This window comes from Esox lucius, chromosome 14 (genome assembly GCF_011004845.1).
Source record: "Esox lucius isolate fEsoLuc1 chromosome 14, fEsoLuc1.pri, whole genome shotgun sequence".
In the NCBI taxonomy this organism is placed as follows: domain Eukaryota; kingdom Metazoa; phylum Chordata; class Actinopteri; order Esociformes; family Esocidae; genus Esox; species Esox lucius.
This window is the reverse complement of record NC_047582.1, coordinates 32,800,273-32,822,340: the sequence shown is the minus strand read 5'-3', so window position 1 is coordinate 32,822,340 and position 22,068 is coordinate 32,800,273. Positions and strand designations below refer to the sequence as shown.

The 22,068-nt window shown below is 42.5% G+C and overlaps 1 protein-coding gene across 1 annotated transcript; it reads right to left on the bottom strand.

Annotated features, from left to right (window-relative positions):
• Nucleotides 1–4,138: 4,138 nt before the first annotated feature.
• On the bottom strand, nucleotides 4,139–21,093 carry LOC105015357 (apolipoprotein B-100). The gene is made up of 26 exons (XM_010878457.3): nucleotides 20,998–21,093; nucleotides 20,657–20,701; nucleotides 18,046–18,158; nucleotides 17,785–17,930; nucleotides 17,527–17,674; nucleotides 16,712–16,864; nucleotides 16,405–16,529; nucleotides 16,182–16,267; nucleotides 15,570–16,020; nucleotides 15,347–15,464; nucleotides 15,091–15,237; nucleotides 14,642–14,880; nucleotides 14,301–14,523; nucleotides 14,029–14,202; nucleotides 13,693–13,896; nucleotides 13,318–13,485; nucleotides 12,871–13,076; nucleotides 12,574–12,750; nucleotides 12,356–12,486; nucleotides 12,036–12,237; nucleotides 11,743–11,915; nucleotides 11,406–11,581; nucleotides 11,132–11,247; nucleotides 10,616–10,989; nucleotides 5,591–10,323; nucleotides 4,139–5,486 (listed from the first exon to the last, which is right to left on the bottom strand). The coding sequence occupies exons 1-26, from the start codon at nucleotides 21,050–21,052 to the stop codon at nucleotides 4,371–4,373; spliced, it is 9,999 nt and encodes a 3,332-aa protein (XP_010876759.2). The 5' UTR covers nucleotides 21,053–21,093; the 3' UTR covers nucleotides 4,139–4,370.
• Nucleotides 21,094–22,068: the final 975 nt, after the last annotated feature.

Sequence of the window (22,068 nt, the reverse complement as noted above, 5' to 3'; positions counted from 1 at the left end):
GCTGGAAGCTGTTGTTTACCCACATCGTGCATGTTTTCACCCCCTCATATAGCCTTGTTTGGGATGAATGGCGACACCATTAGTGGAAACAAACTAACCCAGATGAAGGAAAGGGAAACAGGTTGTGTGGAAAGCCACGAACCATTTCTGAAAGAACAACAATATATTAGGTAGAAGAGGAAAATTAAACTCAAAATAGTTTGTCTACTCAGCATAATAACAGGAAATGAGAGAAGCAGTCAGAGCCCACAGATAAAGCCAACGGTAATGTGGGGTCTGGCTGGACAGGAAGGCTGCTTCACTTCAGAGCCCAACCACACACACAAATGACTGGAAGCCCTGTAGGTCCTATAAAATGTGAATGTGACTGGCGCAGTGGGCCACTTTTTGACTTACAATGAGGGACTTTTTTGTAGGACACCGGGCATCTTACAGACGCACAGCATGGTTACCAGAAATGATTAGTATTAAAGTAAAAAAAAAAAATATTCAAGTTCATGTTTGAGGGGGCGCTCAGTTTCGTCGGAATGCCTCCTCAACCATGAAATTAAATCATTCTTGTCCATTGATCTTAGTCTTGTTAGATTACAATTACATTAATCCTGAGGGTTGTACAGAAACAGTTATTGTTTGGTGCGTTGTTTAAATATGCCACGGCAGATTCACTCTCTATGCATTTTGTTGTCTTGTAAACGTAATTTATAATTGATGACATTAAATTTTTTTGCAGTCCCAACTATGCACAATACCCCATAATGACAAAGCAAAAAGCGTTTTTAGAAATGTTTGCCAATTCATTGACAATAAAAAAAAAAAAGAAATCTCATATACATATCTTTTCTGACCCTTTATTGAGTGCTTTGTAGAAGTGCTTATGGCAGCGATCAGAAAAGTGAGTCTTCCTGGGTGTGCCCCTACCAGTTTTACACACCTGAATTTGGGTGGTTCCTTCTATTCTTCCTTGTAGAATCTCTCAAGCTCTGTCAGATTGGATCTGGAGAGCCGGATACTTCTATCTTTCCCCACAGATGTACCAGTCTGGACTTGGGCAGAGTTCTATACCTCGTCACAAGTCTAAATCCCAGGTCTACAGGGAGTTTCTTGGACTTCATGGTTTGCTTTTTGCTCTGACCCGCTTAGCAAGGTGTGGGACCTTAGATGTGTGTGCCTTTTGAACTCATGTCCAATATTTGTCACACTGGAAATCAAATTAAGTTCAAGAGACAGCTCAATGCTGATCGAAGGACAGAGGATGCATCTGGGCACAGTTTGGAGTGTCATGGGAAAGGGTCTGTGTAAATTAAGTCCATAAGACAACGAAATGTGGAGAATGCGAAGGGGTCTGAATACTTTCTGTTGGATCTGAACATATTCTGTATACATAAAACAAATAGCCTGAGAACCAATATACATGTGATTGGTAGGACCTATATTTTGCTGTTTCATGGGCTGTAATATCATTTTGGACATTAAAATAATTATTTTATAAAAAAAAATAGAAAATACGAAATGTCAGTGTGTACAATGTGTGAAATAATGCTTATGGATCAAGTTATTATGTATTGGAGTTATTAAGTTATTAATATTACTGACTTACAGTAATGACTTACATCACATGCAGATCCAATGTGATGTTGTTAGGAGACAGACTAGGGCCAAATTAAATGAAAGACTGGACACCAGTGCTTGCTTCCCTCCGATGACAGCATTGAACGTCCACTGGGGACATTAGAATATCAATGTCCTTCATTTCCTTTTCCCCTGAATACCCACGACAGCAGGACAGCGGAGGGTATGTACGGGGGGAAGGAGGGGTTTGTGCAATTTAACAATATTGTCGGAAATCGGGGGAGTTTTCTCAGGGTGGTTCTTTTCTGGCTGTTGGTCACATTCTTTTCCGGTGAAGTTCAGTTGCCAGGCCCATCTTTATGTTCACCACTGGAACACACTGTTCCTCCGATACACAATCGTGTATGACTTCATAACTTAAGAAATTAGGCACAAAACAGCATTTTTTCAGATAGAACGTCTGGTTTCAAACGGAGGAAGTCTCCCCAATCCGCTAGCCTTCTATGAACTTTAAAAAAAGATTGTTGGGACATTGAACTAAATTGTACATAAACTCAATGAGTTGGTAAAAAATTTATATGTCACACAATCCGCAACATTGAACAAATTAGTGCATCTGTGCATTTACAAATGAATTGAAACCAAAACCTAAAAAACTATTGTGTCATCAAAGGGTAAAAATGGGTGTAGTGAAATTGTCTTTCCATATGAACCGGGAGAGCTTTGTGTTCACATTGTTAAAAAAAAGGAAATGGGCTGTGAACTTCAAGCGAACTGAACTCGCCTCAGTTAGGGGTGCTCTTTTTGAAGGGTGGGAGTTCCTTTGGAGTGATCACTCTACACAAAGATTTAAGCAAGTCCACAAAGTATTGTCTGAAAAGAACCAAAATTGTCTGAAAGGAGAGTGTTTCTGTAAACAAAAAAATAATTGGAGGCAATAATTGCCAGCAACATGAACATCAATACCTTATCATTGATCTCCATCTTAACTGTATGCCAGCTGATTACATATTCAGAGAGATAAGTTGGAAGTTGGAAACCATTGGCTAATAACTCAGCTGTATCAACAGGCCTTCAGTTGTAAGGATAACACAGTACTTTAAGTCACCTCCTTGCATTACCAATGCCTACTTGCGGCCAGGAGTTTGAATTCTGGTTGCAGCTTAAGTGAGTTTAAGCCAAAGTGAGTTTAAAAGTGGCTCAGCCAATCCGAATGGATTGGTTGGATGTTGGTGAGGAAGTGGCCGGCTTTTTGTTGTTGCACTCTAGTGACTCCTTGTGGTAGATTGGTGAATACTTCCTGGCTGAGCAGTGTGAATTTTTTTTACAATCTTTGACTCTTCTGAAACTGCTCAGAAGTTGCCAATATTGCAAAACATGGTATTATATATATTTTTAATTTGGTAAAAGGCTAGGTATAACAGTATGCTGTGCCTCCACTACAGACCATCAATTCTCCATAATCCTCAACTAAAACAACATTACGTCAACACACGTTCCATATACTGTTCAAACAATGCATTGAAAATATTCAAAAGTAGCAATGGTTTTAAAGTCAGGTCAGCCAAGTGTGTACTGGAACTGCAGAAAAGGTCATGACCTTGCATGCTAGTATTGACTCCACATACCAGGTACACAAACAGTATGCCAAGCCACACAGATGGACGTTTGTTGTGACAATAACAGCAAAGTTCTATTATAGAGGGTGTTGAAGATTTACCATACCAGTATCGTCACAATGGACTGAGGAAATTACAGTTACAGCTTATCTCAAGCCTCATTAGGTATTGTTCAGCATGGGTAAGAGCGAGACATGCTAGCAACAAGGCAAAGTTTGTCAGACACTGTCGGTTTTTAGATCGAATGATACTGTTACCCTTACATTTGAGGATGGGCAAGTTTGTTTCCTGTAATTGTGTAACTGATGGAGTGCCATGTCATTGTAAGGTTACTCCGTGAAAGCAAATTAATTATGCTGTGTGAACTATCTTTAAAAAGTTCAAAGAAATACTCAGAAGTGTGGTACATGCAGACATTCCATATTGTCCTAGCTTGAAGTTTGTAAGTTTGTAATTAATAAATTGGGGGTGGGGGTGGGTTCCTCTTATGTTTCTCAAGCAACAGTATAGGGCTTCCCAGCTGAAAACAAAACATCTCACTATCAGACTAATACCATGAATGAATTACTTCTTAAAAAAATTTAACACAAGATTAAGAAAAAAATCATTTTCAGTACAATTTCAAGTTGGCAGACAATATATAATCTCCCAGTTCTTTTCCTCGATGGTGTTGTGTGGTGAACGGCATTCTGACACAAAATGGTTGCAGGGCATCACCCTTGTTAGTGCTACACATTGGTGGTAGATCAGGTGAGTTTCCCCCTCAACAAGGTAAAGCAACTTGAGTGTCTAGTTCAGTTGTTAGAAAGGTGATATATGTCATATTACTAAGCCCGGTCAGAGATTCATGTTGTAAGATATTACAAAGTTGTTATTGACAGTGACCACAGAACGGTAGAGGTAAGGTTTTGAGTGTGTGCGGGAGTGATATAGAAGCATTAACTTTGGTATTTGAGGTACAAATGATCTTTATTCATGTTTTTTTCTCAAGTTTTTAAATATAACAAGGCAGCTAAGGAAAAAATAAGACTAGTCAAGTTGGTTGTCCAGAAAAATAAACTGAATTAGAAACTTACAAAAAATGTATGTAAATTCATTATTATAAGAATATACTACGACTCTGTATGTGACATCATCAGCTGTGTTTGCATGTTCAAAGCCAAGGAGTTTGGTGTAAATGTTTTACATGTCAAGCTGAGCAGTGAATGGGAAAGGAATTTCAATGTCCATCTGTTTGTCACTGACTGTGACATAAGACTCTGCATTTCTGGTAATGTCCTGAAGGAACTCAATGATATTGGAGTGAATGGCATTAATGCGCTGAATCAAGGAATCAATCCAAGACTGGATGTCAGCACTGAGCTGCGCAACTGACATTTCTGCAAAGAGATCGTCGAGCTTGGACTTGACAAGGCTGTTGTATTCTCTGATGATTCTCCTGGTTTCCTCAATCTGCACTGTGATGTCAGACATGACATGGGAGTTGATGGCATCGCTGTACACATCACTAATCCACATGGTGAGTTTCTCCATGTCCTGAGATTTCAGGGAGACAATGAGCTCTGCAGTTTTCTCCACGGTTAAATGCAAAAAGGCAGACAACTTGCTCACTAAATCCTCAAGAGGGATACCTCCAACTTTCTTCACAATGACGACCACTTGCTGCTGGATCTTCTCTATGGCTGCCATCAGGTCATCCAAGATAACTTTCCCACTGATGGATTTGCTGGAGCCGGGAATTGTGAATTCAGCTTTTCTGATCTGTTGCAGAAGAGCTGCACAGTTGGAGGTGCAGAATTCTGGAACCTTTCTGATAACATTTTCAAGCGATTCAGCAAAAAAGCCACTGAGCTTCTGGTAGGCCTCAAGACCAGACATCTTTCCCTCAAATCCGGGGATCTGGAACTGGGTCTCTCTCAGGAACTTGATAGCAGCGTTGAGCAAAACCTGAACATTCGTCTGGTAGTGCCTGAGGATGGACATGATGCTGTCGGCAAGCTTGTCGGTGGTGGCTGTAAGATCTGAAGATTCAATCATTTTTGCAGCCCTCTTGTACATGACCTTGCTCTGATCCACAATCTGGTCCATGCTATCCTCAAGTTTGTCGGCGATCTTCTGGGGAGCAGACAGGATATCTTCCATGGGAACGGCTGACATGATCTCAGGCACCTTCTTCTTCACTACCAGAAGCATCTCAGTGGGAATTTCCATGTCCCAGGTGGTCTGTAGTTTCAGCTTCTCAGAGTTGATCACAGACATTTTCAGGGCCACGATATCAACATCCGTGGTGAGGTCAGACTGCACAAGAGAGTGGAAACAGAAAAAAAGGTGAATAAAACAGCATTGCGATCATAAATACATTACATTCATTGCTTGTCTAGAGCCTCACACATGAGCCTTACCGGGTATCTACCATAGAGTCTTCCTTTCACTTGGTCTGGTTTCTTGGCCTGTAGCTGGAGTCCAATGAGTCCAGCATTTGGGGAGGAGACAGTGATGATTAAGCCCTCCTGTGCATTTGCAAATACTTCCTGGTTGACCTCCATAGTCCAGAGAGTTGGGACATTAATGTCAGCTTTATTTTTGATGGAGGCATCCATGCTTTTGCCATTGTGGCTGATAGTGCTGTCATGGCTGCCCTTAACACACATGGTCTCCAGATTTAGCATAGAGGCTAGTTTCATTCCATTGTTCCTTTTCAAGGTGGTGGTACCATCAATCTTGGCCTTCAGAATATTAAATTCAGAGGTTGAGGAAGCGTCAAACGTGACAACGAAATCATCCTGATTGAGGATGCCAGCGTTTGCCTTCACTGTCAGCACAGTGGTCTTCATGGAAAACTCATAGGTCAGATCGCCAAAGACAGGGATCACGATTTTGCTCTGCATTTTTGGCAAACTGATTTTTGGAAGGGTTACCTTGCTCAAAGCAGATGTAATGTGCATAGTTGGCTTTGTGATGACAGTGATGTCAGGTACAGGAATAGAGAACGGTAACATCACAATGTTCAGCCCTGGAACTTTGTTTACTGGAACAGTGATGGTTTTGGGCAGCTCCATGTTGTATTTTTCGTATTCTGCCTTTGCCTGGTCAATTGAGGTAGAGAGGAGGGCAACAGCCTTGTCCCTTCCAACAATCATGTTCTTTTTTAGACCCCGGGTGTGTTTGTTGATGGCATTGAAGATTGGCTCGATGTCAATGTCAACGATGAACATCTCTGTGTTCTTCTTGTATGTGAGCTTGGTGTCCATGTCAAAGGTCTGCTGAGGTGTACTCAAAAGCAGATTCAGACCGGTGTCATACCACAGAGAGAAATCAGTTCTGCCAAGGAATTCCACAGCACTCTTGGGAATAGTGATGGGCTCCCTCAGCGCTTCAAGGTTTGCTTCTCCTTTCATCTGGGTGAAGACATGGATTTCTTGCTCACCGTTGTCCATCATGAAGTAGTGTGAGTATTTGTACTGGTTGAATCGTGCAAGTCCAGTCCAGCTGGCCTGTTGCACTGCAGAGTTGAGGGTTATGGCTATGTCATTCTGAAGATCAACCTTTCCAGTCAGTGTGAAAGGAAGTGTAACCTTGGTGTTTTCCTTGTTCTTGGTGTCAAATACAAACTCATATGGTGTTGCAACAAAGTTGACTGAGTTGGAAATAATTCCCTCAACCATGCCTACTAGCTCTGTGATGTGGGATCCAGTAACCTGCATCTTCAGATCTTGCACATTGGCCTCTGCTTTCAGCTCAGCAACGCTGCTCTTGATGAAAGGAGTTTTGGTGTCAGTGTTGACATCAATGATGACATGACTGAAAATGCCGGCTTCAGCAATCACATTTTGCAACATTTTCATGTTGTTGGTGTCGGTTGCTCCAGTGAAGGTCAGTTTGACAGTGTTGCGGTTCATGACAACCTCCATGTTGCACTTATGTGTTCCTTCATCTGAGTAATCCTCGATGGCCGCTTTACCATTGGCATCATTGATAAGCGTCAGAGTGATAACACCAGCTTGCAGGAGGGATTCTACCTTCTGAGTAACTGTGACTTCGCTGAAGACGTTAAGAAGTGGCAGGTTCACCTTATGGTTGTAAGTATTATCCAGTGTCACTGAGAGTCCATTCTCAGTGGTGAATAAGGCATTGCTAACCAGCCTAGCATTATAGGGCTCAGTAGTAGCCCTAGCATTGGTCTTGGAGGAAGCTTTGGTGGATGTTCCATAGAAGTCAACTGCTCCCTGGTGCTCCACAGAGAAGGCAGTGTGCACAACCTTAATGTTCTCAGAGAGAGATAGGCGGCTCATCTTGGGCAAAGCAAGGTCAACTCTGGCATCGAAGGTGTAGGCAAGCAGCTCGGAGGTAGAAGTGGCCTGAGAGTTGAGGGCAATATAGAACTCGGGTGTCCCTTCAGTGGTGGTGGAGTTGTGAAACTCAGCAACGGTGTTCATGCGGTAGTCAGGTGAGGTGATTCTGAACTCTCCGTTGACCTTTCCGAAACAGGGGACCCTACTAAGGTCAATGGCTTTCAGTTTCAGCTCTGCAGCGAATGCGTTATAATCGAAAGACCTGATCTTCTTAGTCAATTTATCAAAATAGGCACTCATGTCTTCTACCAGTTGCTTGAAGTCAAAGGCAATCAGTTCATTTACAATCTTGTTCACATGAATGATGAAGTTGTTCAGTGGGCCTTGGAAATCAAAATACTTCAGATACTTGCTTTTTGCAGACTGAATGCGTTCTTTAAGATTGTAGGACTTCATGATTAACACAACCTCATCCATGGCTGTCTCAACCATCTTTTCAACCTCATACTTGGACAGGATCTCTTCAATTTTGGTGTAAATAGCATTTACCTTGTCATTGAGGTTTATTTTCTTGATCCACCTTATAATAGTGTCCCTAATTGACTTTATGACATTCAAGATGTCTTCAGTGGGAATCTTGTCCATCAGTGTGGGAATGTAGGTTTCAATGGAGCTAATGAAGTCCTTCAGGTCTTGAATGAACAGGTTGATGTCGAAGCTCTCAACGACTTGTTGCAGATCATCTATTTTTCCCTGAATCTTAGCTCTGACTTCATATTTGGTGTCAATATCCAGCAGCAAGCCCTTGCTGTCCTCCAATGTCATCATCATTGCAATTTTCACTTGCTCAATGACTGCAGGGAGATGCTCAACAAACGGCAGTTGGATGAAATGGCTGTCACTATTCTTCTCATACTTTAGGGAGCCAGAGATTGCATATTCCTGCTTTTTGCTAGCCTTGTTTAAAATGGTTGTGATGACAGCTCCTGCCACTTCCATTCCCATTGATTCAGCATTGTTCACGGCGTTCAGTTCTTGGCTGAATTCATGGTTGTTCAGTTTGGATGTCATCTTCATTGAAGCATGCTGCTCTTGAGGACTCAGACTACTAGTGATCTTATTGTCCAGGTTGGTTTTGATAGAGTCTCCATTTTCCAGCTGGAACGTGGTGGAGGCCTTGTATTCATGGGAGTGGGAGAAAGCCAGGGGCTCAGCCTTCAACAGGAATTTATTGAACAGCTCAATGTTCTGAATTCCAAAAATATTTGGAGATCCGTTGGAGTTGAAGAGTGCAGAAATGTCAACCATGAATGGCTCAGCGACAATGTTAACAGTGCTGTCCAGGTTCAGTGCTGTCCAAAGGGCAGTTTGGGAGTTGATGTTGGCAATGCTGTTGAACTTAGTGGATAAACCCGCAATCTCCAGGTCAGCGGTATGGGTCATCTGAGATAATGCATATTTTCCATTTGTTTTGCACTTAGCAGTGGCAGTCATGTCAGCAAAACCGATCTCATAGGTGTGCTCGAAATTGGCCATTTCGGATTCGGAACAGGCTCCCTTCAGACTGCCAGACAGTTTCATCCTATATGGGCCTACTTGGAACATGGCCTTGTTGACAAAGGTGTTGTCCATAATCTTGAGGTCATTGTTCACATTCATGGAGGCATCAAAGAGTTCCCTTTCAGTAGAGATGTCGACAGAGATGTCGTGCTTGTAGGCATTCTCCTTGGTGAAGAAGTTCTCAGTCTTGGAGCGGAGGGCCAGGGATTTCAGTGTGAGAGTCAGGCTGTTTGTGTTTTCTGTCTCCATCTGAAATAGTCCAGCGACCAGATTGTTGGAGAGGGTCAGGCCATCTTTGTTCACCTTCAGGTTCACTCTGTTCATGGTGTTGGCATCGAAAAGAGTTCCCTTGAACATGCTGTTAAGGCTGCCCTCAGAGCTTGCGACTTTTCCCTCCATGTTAAACTCAGCAGTGTTCTCGTTAAAGGCTCCCTTGGTGTTCATGGACACGTGGGCCCTGGTGGTGTCGACTCCACCATTGAAGACATTCTCAAAGGTTATGGGGCTGCTTTGGATGGTGGTGGTGGCACTTGTTGCCATGCTTTCCTCATTCAGAGTCAGAGCGGCCTTGTGGGAGGCACGGCTGCCAAGAACGTTGCCGGAAGCGTCCACATTGATCTCCAGGCCATAGCTGTTCAGGGATCCTGAGAGCAGTGAGTAGACACGGTTTCTTGTATCATCTGCCTGGTTCTCTACCCTGATGCTGGCTTTATCCGTAGAGGCAGTGAAATCCACTTGACTGCGGATCATTTTCTCTTCAGCCTTGGTCACAGAGTCGGACTGAATGGTCAGCTGGGCCTCCTTGTAGCCGATGGTGACTTTAGTGGTGTGCTTAATGGGGTCGTTGTTCAGGTTGGTGTTGGACTCGATCAGAAGCTTCTCATCAGCATAGCCGGCCTTGATCTTGCTGACAATCTCCAGGACTGGGGAGTTCACCCTCAATGTGGATTCCGCTCTGGCCTCTTTCTTCATGGGCTCAACTGAGAAGGACTGGGAATAGGTGGTGCTGGCGGTAACAGATCCGAGGGTCACACTTCCATCCATGTTAGCGTCACCAATTAACATGTCGGCGGCCAGGGAGGCCTGGGAAGTGATTTCTAGTGATGTTTCCAGACCCAGGGGGCTAATGACCTTAATCTTCTGGTTGCCTGTGGTTCTCACTTTGTCTGACACACTGACGGTTTCCATGACCTCAAAGCTTGAATCAATGAGCTTGTGGCTCAAGGAACCATTCACGATAGCCTTCAGAGAGGATCCTGGCATATCACTTATGAGGGCAGTTCCTGTAATGTGACAAAACAAGGTAAATTAAGTTACTATAGTACACACATACTAAGCAAGTTAAGGTCACTGACTAAAGCATTTAAGTTGAATGACCTATTTTGAAGTAATGATGTAACATCCCAGCAATAAAGGGCACATCCTAAAGATGTTCAGGGGATCATGACACAACATTCAGTAGTGCTGGGGATATCCCAATAATTATTGTTCCCTTTCCTGAAAATCATTGAGGGATATTTGGATTTGAATCTTTTTAATCTTTATGTTCAAAATAATCACAGAGAAGCTATTTACCTTCAGAATTGAAAGTGAGGAGTTCAATGGGACTGTCAGCTGCCACCTTAAACTTGGCAAAGTAGCTGGGGGAATCCACAGAGTTGTTGCCACCAGAGACCATGCCCTCCCAGTTGTAGTAGTTGCTGTTCACCTTAGCGGACACTTCGACCATTCCAAAGAGTGGCACAGTGAGTTCATAGTTGTTGGGGATGGAGAAGGCAGGGACCTGGAACTCCTTGGAGGCGAGCTCCAGACCGACTTGCGGCACAGACAGACGTGGGGTGGTCAGCGCGGCAGGGATCCTCAGCTCTTCAGATGACTTTCCTCCAAATGGCATGGGAATGGTGATGGTGACCTGGTCCTTGTTGAACTGGTATTTGAATTTGCTCATACTGTTGAAGGAATAAAAGTGTGCAAATGGTTTGTAACCTACGAAAGTGCTAATGGAATAATTTTTGACAAAGATAATTACTAGGCTCTTTTTTAAATACTCTCAAATGTTTTTGTTTTTGAGTTACTGCAAGATGTACTAACGATTTCAGGAACAGTCTTTCAGGGATAGTAGGCATTGCCAGCTTGGGCATGTTGTCCTTCAGTGTTTTAACCACGGGACACTCAAAGCTCATTTTATCCATCCATTTGTTGCCAGCCTGTTAAAAAAAATGCAGGTTTCTCTAGTAAAATCAATTTGAATTTTATGCAGGAATAAGAATAGAAAAAAGTTAAATCAGATAAATCATGCAATATTTAGTTTTGTTGCTGTTTGCTAATTGACTAATTACTGTGCAAACAAGGATGTAGGTGCTACCTCAAGAGACTTGGTGAGGATGTGACGCAGTTTCATGTCAGTCTTCACCACCTGGTGGTCCAGGATATCATCAGAGAACTGCTTCAGCCATGCCTGGAGGGCTTCAGTGTTAGGGATAAGTTTCTGGATCTCAGAGCCCATGTCAGACTTCAACATTACCTCAACCTTGTTCTCATCTGAAAGCAAAACATGTTGTATGATTAGTACATTCAACTTTGAACATTGTAAATCGTTTATACAATTAAATATATGAAATAAATATAATGCATAAAGAAACTTTAAACATCAGCCCTCCTCACACAGAGTTGTGTGTTACGAATTTGGAGAAATAACATACCTAGCTTTAAGATGACTCCCTGAATGGAGGTGGTCTCGGGGAGCTTGAGGTCGCTTGTTAGCTCCAAAAGGAATTCTCCTGCATTCTTCATGTTTGCCGTGATCATTGCATCTGTCTTAAGGGCGGGGACAACCAGCTGGACTTGCAGCATACCGTCGTTCATGGCCTCAAGCCTGCAGGAAAAAATACTATTACAATCTCGTAGCGGTTCAATACATTTCCAACACGTGTTGATCTATGAAGACGTGGACCACTGAATGTGGTAAATGAGGACGCCACTCGTATTTACTTACTTGGCACGGCCAATTAGAGACAGCTGCGGGACGTTCTTGTTGGTGATGTCGATGGCGATGGACTTTCCGTTGGCTCTGCTGTCGGTGAGACCAACCCTGATTCCAGCCTCCACGTCGTAGTCGGGGATCTGGACGTTGGTGGTCAAGACATTCCTGTTCCTGTTGTACTTCATGGTGGCAGTGGCCTCAGTGGCTTTAGCACCTGAAGAGATTTGGGTAGAAGAGAGTGAGCCGATCCCCACTGCTTGATTCATGTTGCTGATCAACGCTAAAGAGCATGGACCAAAGAAAATGTAGCTCTTGGACAGAGATGTTCTCACCCTCCGCTCTTAAGATCATCTTCGCGGTGTCAACCTTCTGGCGTCCTTCCTTACCCTCGCTGCGGAGCTCGTAGGTGAAAGTGGCGGTGTACTCGGAGACCTCGCCCGTGGGCTCGATGTTCACAGCAAACCTAGGACAGAGACTGCGATTTAGAACACACTCCAATTAAGCATTACAATTGGGTGCGTTCCAGCGCTTCCTCAACATGTGTACATACTTTGTCTCTCCATTGAGAGGGAAATAGGGTGCGTTGTCACCGGCTGTAACATAACGAGCAGTGGTGCAGTACTTCACACCAGAGAAGAGAGGGCCGCAGTTATCAAGCGATGTCTCCCCCTCACCCACATGGGGGATCACAGTGGACTGTCCCTGGGCCACAGTCAGCATTCTATTGCTTTTGTTTATGACGTTCGAAAGAAGAAAAAAAAAAAAGAAATCTCATGAGTACAAAGTCATATTAAATATTTAAAAAACAAATTTCCAACGTAAATGGCCCTGTTTTCGTTTTTCTTACCTCACTCTGAAAAGCTGTGTTTTCCCCTTAGGTGCGGGTATGCTCAGTTTGATCTGGTTCTGCTCCATGGTGATCTTGGCGTTGAGGGCACTCTCGTGATACATGTTGGTGTGCATCTCCAGAGCAGAGTTGACAAACTCAGGGATGTGTACTCCCATCTGGGTCACAAACTCCACTCCAACAGAAGGCATGAAGGACACTTCTTGCTGTTAGAACACAAGAGTAGAAAGTCACTTTTGGTAAACTTGGTGATGCGTACACATCCCTCCAAATTATTCATTTGTTTCATAAATACTCGAGAATGTGTATGAATGTTTAAAACACTACTCGTGTTCAATCATTATGAATACTACTGTTACTGAATACTGTAAAAAAAATTAAATTTTTTTTTATTTAGCAACATGGGACACATGTTGATTCAGTGAAGTAAGAAAATTAGATATTTACAATTCTGCGGTGAATCTGAATGCCTCCCTTAGCTCCTGGGGCAAAAGTACCGGACAGAGAGAACTTCAGAGGGAAGCCAGAGGCAGTTGACAAGGAGAACTTGTTGTCCATGAAGATGTAATGGGCAAACACTTCGTTGTCAGTGCTTGCCAACAACTTCTGAATGAACTACAACCAGGGGAATAAATATCAATATCATGATAATAAATACATGAAAAATATAATAATATGTTGTATATAGCAAATGCTTTTATGCAAAACATCTCACAGTCATGCGTTCTTAATGAATACAAATATCATATTGTTCTCAACAGGAAATAGCATGAAACAAGGTGATTTTTCCTCTTCCCAAACAGATGTGTGTGAGTAACTTACCTGTGTGGGCATGGTCTTGAGGAGGACCTCGGCATAAACAGCTGCATTTTGGGCAATGCCCTTCAACTCGCTGTCCTTGATGTATCCAAGCTCTGTTCCCATGATCCTCAGGTAGGCCGTGGCCTCTGGAGACTGCTGAGCCTGCAGGTCCTTCGCCAGCTTGTTGAAGTTGCGGACAATCTCCCTCACGATGTTCTCTGGGACCTAAAAAATGTTTTGAGTGGAGTTAAAGAATTTGGAAAAACCCACTTGACGCACATTGATCAATTCGTGTAAATAATGCAAGCATGCAGTAGTGTAATAACAAAATCAGGATGTGTGATAATTAGTCGACACCTTTGTTTTCTCATTTTGCAAGGGCGCAGCAAAGTTCTTCAGAATCCTGTTAACTTGCTCCGGCATGTGGTCTCCAGCAAAGTACAAAGCCTTGGACAAGGTGTCAGGGAAGAACCCGTTCTTTCCAAAGAGAGCTGCGACTGTGGGCTCAAAGTCATTTCCCTCCAGGCCAATCTACGGAAAAAACTAAGCATTAAGTCTTCACTGCAATATGGACACCTTCCTGTAACTATCGGTTCCTAAACATAAAAACACGTAGTTTTTTTACATACCTCCAACATGTCAATATTATAGCCGAAGGCTTTCAGGGTAGTCTCAAGCATGATTTCCTTTGGCAGTTGGCTTGTGGGATCAAATATCATGTTTCCTTGCATGCTGGTCTGCATGTCGTTCATGCCAGCATCCATCTTGTAGTTGCGGGAGGAAGTTGTATAATCACCATGAGTGCTGACCAGAGTCGGGTCAGTAATGACATCAAGGATCTTGGCACCCAGCCTGAGTAGAAAAACACAAATGTCAAATGTATTAGCAGTATTCAATTAACAGTACTAACTCTACAAGTACCCTGAGATCGTTATTGTGACTATCTGTTTCTGCAGATGTTTAAACATACTTTTTTGTTTCGGGGTCATTGGAGTGGATGATGTTGTAGATGTGAGAGCTCACAAAGGCCTTGACCTGCTTATTCTGCTCCTCAACATCTGGTTTATCAGCCTTTGGGGCCTTGAGTATTTTCTTCAGCAGCTCCAGGTCACTTGCCTCTGGTGTCCTCATCAGAATGAGGTAAGCTGCCAGTCTCTTCTGCACAGAACCCTTTGCGTATGAGCTCACTTTCTGGAGGTTAGTGCGCACCTGGAGAGGAAAACAAATGGGTAATTTGTCAGCATATTCTTGAAAGTAGAATGTGTGCTACAGCAAAGCAGTGCGGGGCGCAAGTTTGCAGAGATCAAAATGTTTTCTCCTAGACCATAATTAAAAATAATAAATAGATAGAGAGGGCCGACATTATCCTCAGACAGCGAAGGCCAGCTATCTGCGTATTTTACTTTGCATGTCTTTTACCTCATCGGTCACAGACATGCGTCTGAAGGCCTGGATTGCAGCGAGCTGGACCTGCAAGGTTGTGGCTGGCTGTCTCATGCACTTCAACAGGTTGGTCTTCACGTTGGCATCTGCGGCCTCCATGATATCTCCAATATTGCCAACAACCTGGGTGTCATTCGCACAAAGAGAGAGTCAGGCAAATAGGCCATGGAGTCCAGCTTTTCATGTCATGAGATGAGGAGAGAATGAGAAACCTTTTCATTTAGCAACATACCCTCAGGGTCAAGAAGGTCAGTTCTTTCTCACCAGCGCAATCAGCGCCCAGAAGGGAGACGAGGTACTCGGACACAGCGGCGATCTCAGGGGTGACTTTGCCCTCAGCCTGGTAGAGCCTAGTCACGCAAAACGAGGGCGGCAACAACCATTTAGACCACAGTGCTCATTAAAATTAACTCAAACCATCAGATGTAGCCGTGTCAATAACTACGTGGCCTTACTTTCTGATGACGTTGCCCAGAGCGAACATGATGGGCTTGCTCTGTTTGTACCGAGCCATGCTGAGCATGTCCCTGACCAGGAGGCGGGAGGGGTTGGGCATAAGTCCCAGTGCATAGATGACTGCGTCGACCTCCACAGCGTCTGTGCTGAAGGTCCTGAGCTGCTGGAGCATGGCGCTGCTGCACTCTGGGGTGCCGCACTGGGCCAAGGCTTGCCAGGTCAGCGTGTTCGACACGGACACCATCTCGGGGACGGCGGGGCTCATGGCCTCGATCTTCAGTCCACGGAGCTCCGCCACCAGCCTCTGAAAGGTGCTGGCGCGCTGGTGGCCCTGGTCGGTGTTGGACAGTGTGCTCAGCACCCTCAGAGTGGCAAGGACAGCGTCCGCCGTCTGGACGGGGGCTTTGTCCTCGGCAGCCTCCATGGGAAGTCCCTTGAGGTTGGCCTCATCTTTGGAGAAGTTAACACATTTTAGTTTTCTAAGGTAAATACGTTATGGCTGTCCAGCGCGGTCTACATTGTGTTTGTTATTATACACATTGTGTTAATGTATATAAAATATTTTTTTTCCGGCATTTTAAAGTTGAACAGTAAAAATACAAAATTAGTACTGTGGTTGAAGACTCTTTCGTTGATCTTGATAGTCTCCAGGAGGGTTAAAGTCTGTTTAACCAGAGTTGACATTCCATACTCCGTCCTGCATTTGTGGAATAGGATGGAAGATTGTGTGAGGAATGGAAAATCTGTCAACAACCAAATCTGGTCCAACTTCATTGCCAAATACTTAAGTACACCATTCATGGGAGACATCGATTCTAAGTCGTTTGGACTCACTGGTGAGAGAAAGGCAAAAATATGTGCTTCTCAGTGCAGGATCCAGCAGTCATGTGCTTCTTCTGGTTGTCAAACTTGTAGTTGCAAATCTGGCTGCTGCTTATCAGCTTGGACAGGGGATATTGCTGAGGACAGGGAAGCACAATCAAAGCATTGTCAGGCAGGAATGACGATCAAGATGTGGTTAATGATGTACAGTAAATTAATAAAACTATGATATTCCATTAAAAATTAAATGCACAACCAAAGAATTGTGTATTGTGTTTGCGTAAAGTATCTCTGTGATTTATTTTCCTCCCCGCCTTACCATGCCAGAGATGATAGCCAGGGGGCTGGTGTGGTCCCTCTGGGCAATGAAGCTGTTGCAGTTGGACAGGTCCCTGGAGACGGTGACATCAGTAGCGATGTCTTCCCTTGAGTTCACAGCGAAGTCGGTGACACAGACCCCATGAAGCGTGGCCTGAAAGTTGCGGGATTTTTTTTTTTTAATGTGAAATATATGACATATCATTTAAAGGATGTATTGATTATCTGATTTTGCTTAACATACAATTATTTTAGCATTTAAGGTAAACTTATACTGAAAAGAGGACTAATGCTTGAATATCAGTTCAGTAAACGAAAGTAGGATTATTGAAGGGAAAGTTCTCAGATTTTTCTGTCTTTATCTTTTTTTTGGAGACTTTTCACTTACCTAACTGGATGAACTTCACTTTTTATTATTGTATTTTCCTGCAATGTGATAGTTTCTCTTTCTAAATAATGAACATGTATATTTGACTAAAAGAATACTGCCAAGAAGGTTATCTACAGTATATGAGCTTTGAGATGGTCATGAGCGCCGTGATGGAGACACGCTGTCTTTGAGATAAAGGACTTTTTCCAGGACTATGACCCGCAGCTTTATCTATGGTGGTGTCACTAGGTAGACAACTTGTAGATAGGGGAATCTTATCTGCTCATTATGTCATCTGTGTCTTGACACATCACAAACAAATATCAATCTTTGTATGACCCAGCCCTATATGGACCTGATTACTGTTATGTTACATTACAGTGACTACTTGGCTCTGATCTATTGTGTGAGGACGTGGTGATTGATATGCCAGCTCTTAGTCATACCATTTCCTTGTTCTTCTCGTCCTCCAAAGCAGGCACAATGAGGGCAGAGACAATTCCCCTCTTGATGTTCAGGATGGTGATAGTCTCATCTTCCTCAGGGAAGAGTTGCACATCTGTCTGTCCCTCAACCATGACCTTCAAGGGGTTCCTAGACAAGAAAGGGGTTATCATTTAGCAATTTTGTATTGTAATATCACTGAACAGCAACTGAAAAGGTCTGTGGGACGCATGTGGGACAAAGGTTATGCTGCCACTAACTTTTCCATGGCAGCCTGGAAAGCCTCAGACCCACTAGTGGGTTCAAACTTGGGGGAACCATCTGCGGAGATGTCAACCACTTCGCTCAGGGAGCACTCCGTAGTCCGCAGGATGAAACTGCATGTCTGAGGCACATCGACTTCAACCTGTGCGAAGTAGGAGAAAAAGAACGATGAGGAATGTCCCTTTAACGCCCCCCTCCAGTTAAGGGAGGAACGGAAGAGTGGGCGAAGGGCTCTGGGCTCAGTTTCCATTGTATACCTTGCAGGTTACTTTAGGGCCGTTCTTGAGGTTGGTCGCTCCGTGTACGCCATTAAGGCTTTCAGCTTCATACTGATACACAAATCTTCGGAAGTTCTTGAACCTCTTCGCCACTAAAGAGGGAAGGTGGCCTTCAATTAGTAAAGTTGCCATTAAACTTGTGTGCAAGAGAGGAGCAATTACATGTTATGAATGTACGACATCTAATCGCTAGGGCGATAAGGAGTTCTGGACTCTTCTCATGATACAATTGATAGTGTCGACATTTGGGTCAGGATGCTGGCAAGACAACCTGACACTAAATGGTGCAGTCACCATAGAGTTCAAAGTCACATATTTTATCTGACCAAGGTGCTATTAAAAGGAGACTAAGGGGTTATATGGTTTTCATTAGATTCGTGGACCAAAAGGTCATGTACTCTTATAAACATCACCCAGCACAGCCAGAAGAGGATTGGCCACCCCCCCCCCAGCGTCTTTCTCCTTTCTACGTTTCTGTTTAAGTATTGTCCCTAGCTACTGGGCATAAACTCGGTTGTTGATTGCTTGTTGGGTTTCAGGCTGCGTCTTTAAAAGCACTTTCTGACAAATAATCATGTGAAAACATTGTTTCATGAACTAATTGTTATTGATAAAATTGTAATATAATTAAGCCCAAATATTCTGTTGTTTATGTATATATTACACTATAATCTTTTCTGTACTGTATATACAACCCTGTTTCCAAAAATGTTGGGACGCTGTGAAAATGGAAATAAAAACAGAATGCAAAGATGTGCAAATCATGTAAACCGTATATCCAATATGAAATAATACAAAGACAACATATCAAATGTTGAAATTGAAAAATTTGATTGTTCCTTGAAAAATGTATGCCCACTATGAATTTGATGCAACACATTTCAAAACAAGCTGGGACAGGGCCAACAAAAGACTGGAAATGTTGTGTAATACACAAAAAGAACCTGGTGTAATGTCTCACAATAATTTAGCTCAATTGGCAACAGGTCCGTAACATGATTGTGTATAAAAAGTGCATCCCAGAGAGGATGAGTCTTTCAGAAATAATGATGGGGAGGGGTTTGCCACTCTGTGAAAATATGAAATTATTTTTGGCAATCAGCAAGACAAAGCCAAACCATTTTCTGCAGGTATCACAACAGCATCTCAACAGTAAAATAGTCTGGGTGCTAAAGACCTTTCACCCAAAACGAATACGACAAAGGAGACCCTGAACTGTTGAGCAGCTGAAATCCAATATCAAGCAAGAATGGGAAAACATCTCACTTTCAAAACCACAGAAATTGCTCTCTGCAGTTCCCAAATGCTTACAGAGTGTGATTAAAAGAAGAGGAGATGCAACACAGTAATAAACATTCCCTTGTCCCAACTTCCTTGGAACGTGTTGTTGGTATCAAAGTCAAAATGGCCATATCTTTTCAAAAACAATAACAATAATTTCTCTGGTTCAACATTTAATATGTTGGTTTTGTACATCATCGCATTCTGTTTTTATTAGTATTTTATGCAGCGTCCCAACTTTTTCGGAAAACGGGTGTGTATATTTATCTCCTTACAGATGTGTCTAGGTCCATGGTTATAACAAGCACTCAAAATCAATTTATACTAAATACATTTTCTATGTTGTTTGAGTTTAGTTTCTAGTGACGCTGAAACCTTGTTATAGTGTATCAACACTTCTCTCTTACCACAGTGTCAGTATAATTGATAGAAGTATGGAAAAACCCTGTTCAGTGTTCAGTGTTGGCTCTTGCCTTTTGGGGGCCCTAAGTAAAATTAAATTTGGGGCCCCCTCTCCCCATAGGTCCCCTAGCAGTTAGAGGCCCCCTAGTGGTGGGGGGCCCTAAGCAACCGCTTATGTCTCTTATGCTCTGTCAGTGTTATCTATGCTGGGGTAAAATATAATGCAATGAAACTTCATCTTTAAGCTAGCTATCAAAGACCACCATACAGAACGGGGATCTCATCTTAACGGGGATCTCATCTTAACATCTTAAGCCTAAGTTATGTATGTTCAATAGAGATTTGGCGAGTATGCTGAGGTATTATCATTATTGCTATTATAGCTAACAAAGATTCTTCTAGAACAAGTGTTGGGTACATATTTTTGAAAATAATTAGTTAAGCACTCTACAAATTACTTCACACTAAAACAATTTAGGCTAAACAAAATGTAAAACGTTGTTCGCTACATCCCAGGTATAAATGAAACACAATGTTTTTATCTAGCATTTCAAGACCAAAAATATATGTTCTCAATATCAAAGTAATTTGTTAACAGGATGTGTAATTTAGCCTTTCAAGTCAGAATTAGAGAGATCTGATGACGGAAAAGAGAGGAAAGCTTATCTTACCTCATCCATATATATTGAAAAAATATATATTTGCAGTCGTTTACACAGTATGTTAAGTAAAGTAGTAACAACACCAACTGGATTTTAACTTATTTAAACGACCACCAAAGTACTGCAAAATGTAATAAATGACTACTACTACATATAGTTCAATAACCCCCAACACAGTAGAGACTATTATTGGCATTATACTAGCTAAGAGTTAAACACTGCTAAAATTGTAATATTGCACTTACAGTGACAAGATTGAGATTGTCCTTCCGCATTACCAATATCTTGCTCTGTGAAAAATAACATTGAAGTAATAATTCAATACCAGTGTACAGAACAGCATACATTAAAACAATTGTCTGTCTGTAAAATGAGTTATGAGAGGTTGCATATTTTCATAAGCTATAGGCATATATTTTAATAACAACATATAAATACATATGTAGGCAGTATATTGTCTGATTGTTAAGGTTAAGCCTATTTCCATGGTGTGATGCTCTGAACACAAAACTAACAGAAAACCTCTATGTACAATAACCGTTTGAGAAAAGAAGCCCAGAAAAAGTTTGAATTGCATAGTACTCACGAGCCAAGGCACATGTCCCTAGCAGCAGCAAAAGACAGAGCTTAGTTTCCCCCATGATGGGTTGGAAGTAAGCCTTTGGGGTAGGGGAGTCCTCCTTTTTCCGTGAAGACTGATTCCTCGTCTTTGGGCACTTGGCTTTTATAGTTCCCATATCTCTTTCTCAGAGATCCAGTACTGCGGTATCAAAACACCTTCCTGGTTCCAAGGTTCAGACAGTCCTTGTGGCAGGCCAAAGGTGACTTATTTCATAAACACTCCCAAGACTTGACAGTCAGCAGTGGACCTGATGGGACTCAGTGATTGTATTGGATTAGCTTTAGTTAAAAACAAAGTCTGGTTTTGTTTCTTTTTTTTGTGCTTCAGAAGCATGTCTTACAAGTAAGGCAATGTAAATTAAAAACATGTTATTTTTACGTATAATTTTCTTCTGAAATGTTGTTTGCAGCTCCCAAAGAATTGTGGTGAATTGTGTGTGTTGGTTTCATTGGGGTTGACTGTATGTCTGTACTGATACCTGTTTTGTTATATTGATCATAGTGATCACATGAAACGGGTGCCTCCCAAGACTTTATTACCCCCTCAGCACGGGGCTGCTAACATCAGTGAAGGACACAGAGAACACAGGATCCAATCTTAATGAGCCATTTGATTGGATAAATGTGCCCAGCTTGTGTTTAAGTTAACTCTTTGTGGTGCTCCTTTAAATACCCATCTGTCGTTGGTGTTGTTCCTCAAAAAACATGAATCACCAGTCAAGTAGCTATTTAGATAGGCTTACTGGTTCATTTAATCAGCCCCAGATATGGGAAATCAACCTCAATTAAAATTCTAGAACAGAACACACTGAATGCTATTTATCCAACTGAGTATCACACGTAGAAATATATAACAAATAAATATCCCAAAATGAGGATACAGTCAACCTTTCACTTTCACAGAGAAATCTGTGAACCTGTGATCAGGATTTGGCCTGCTACAGAACAGCACTCAGTCAACGTGATAATATTGCCTAGTGTGAGAAGATAACTCAATCACGAAGAGGAACACAATGTAAAGTCCTGAAGAGTAGCC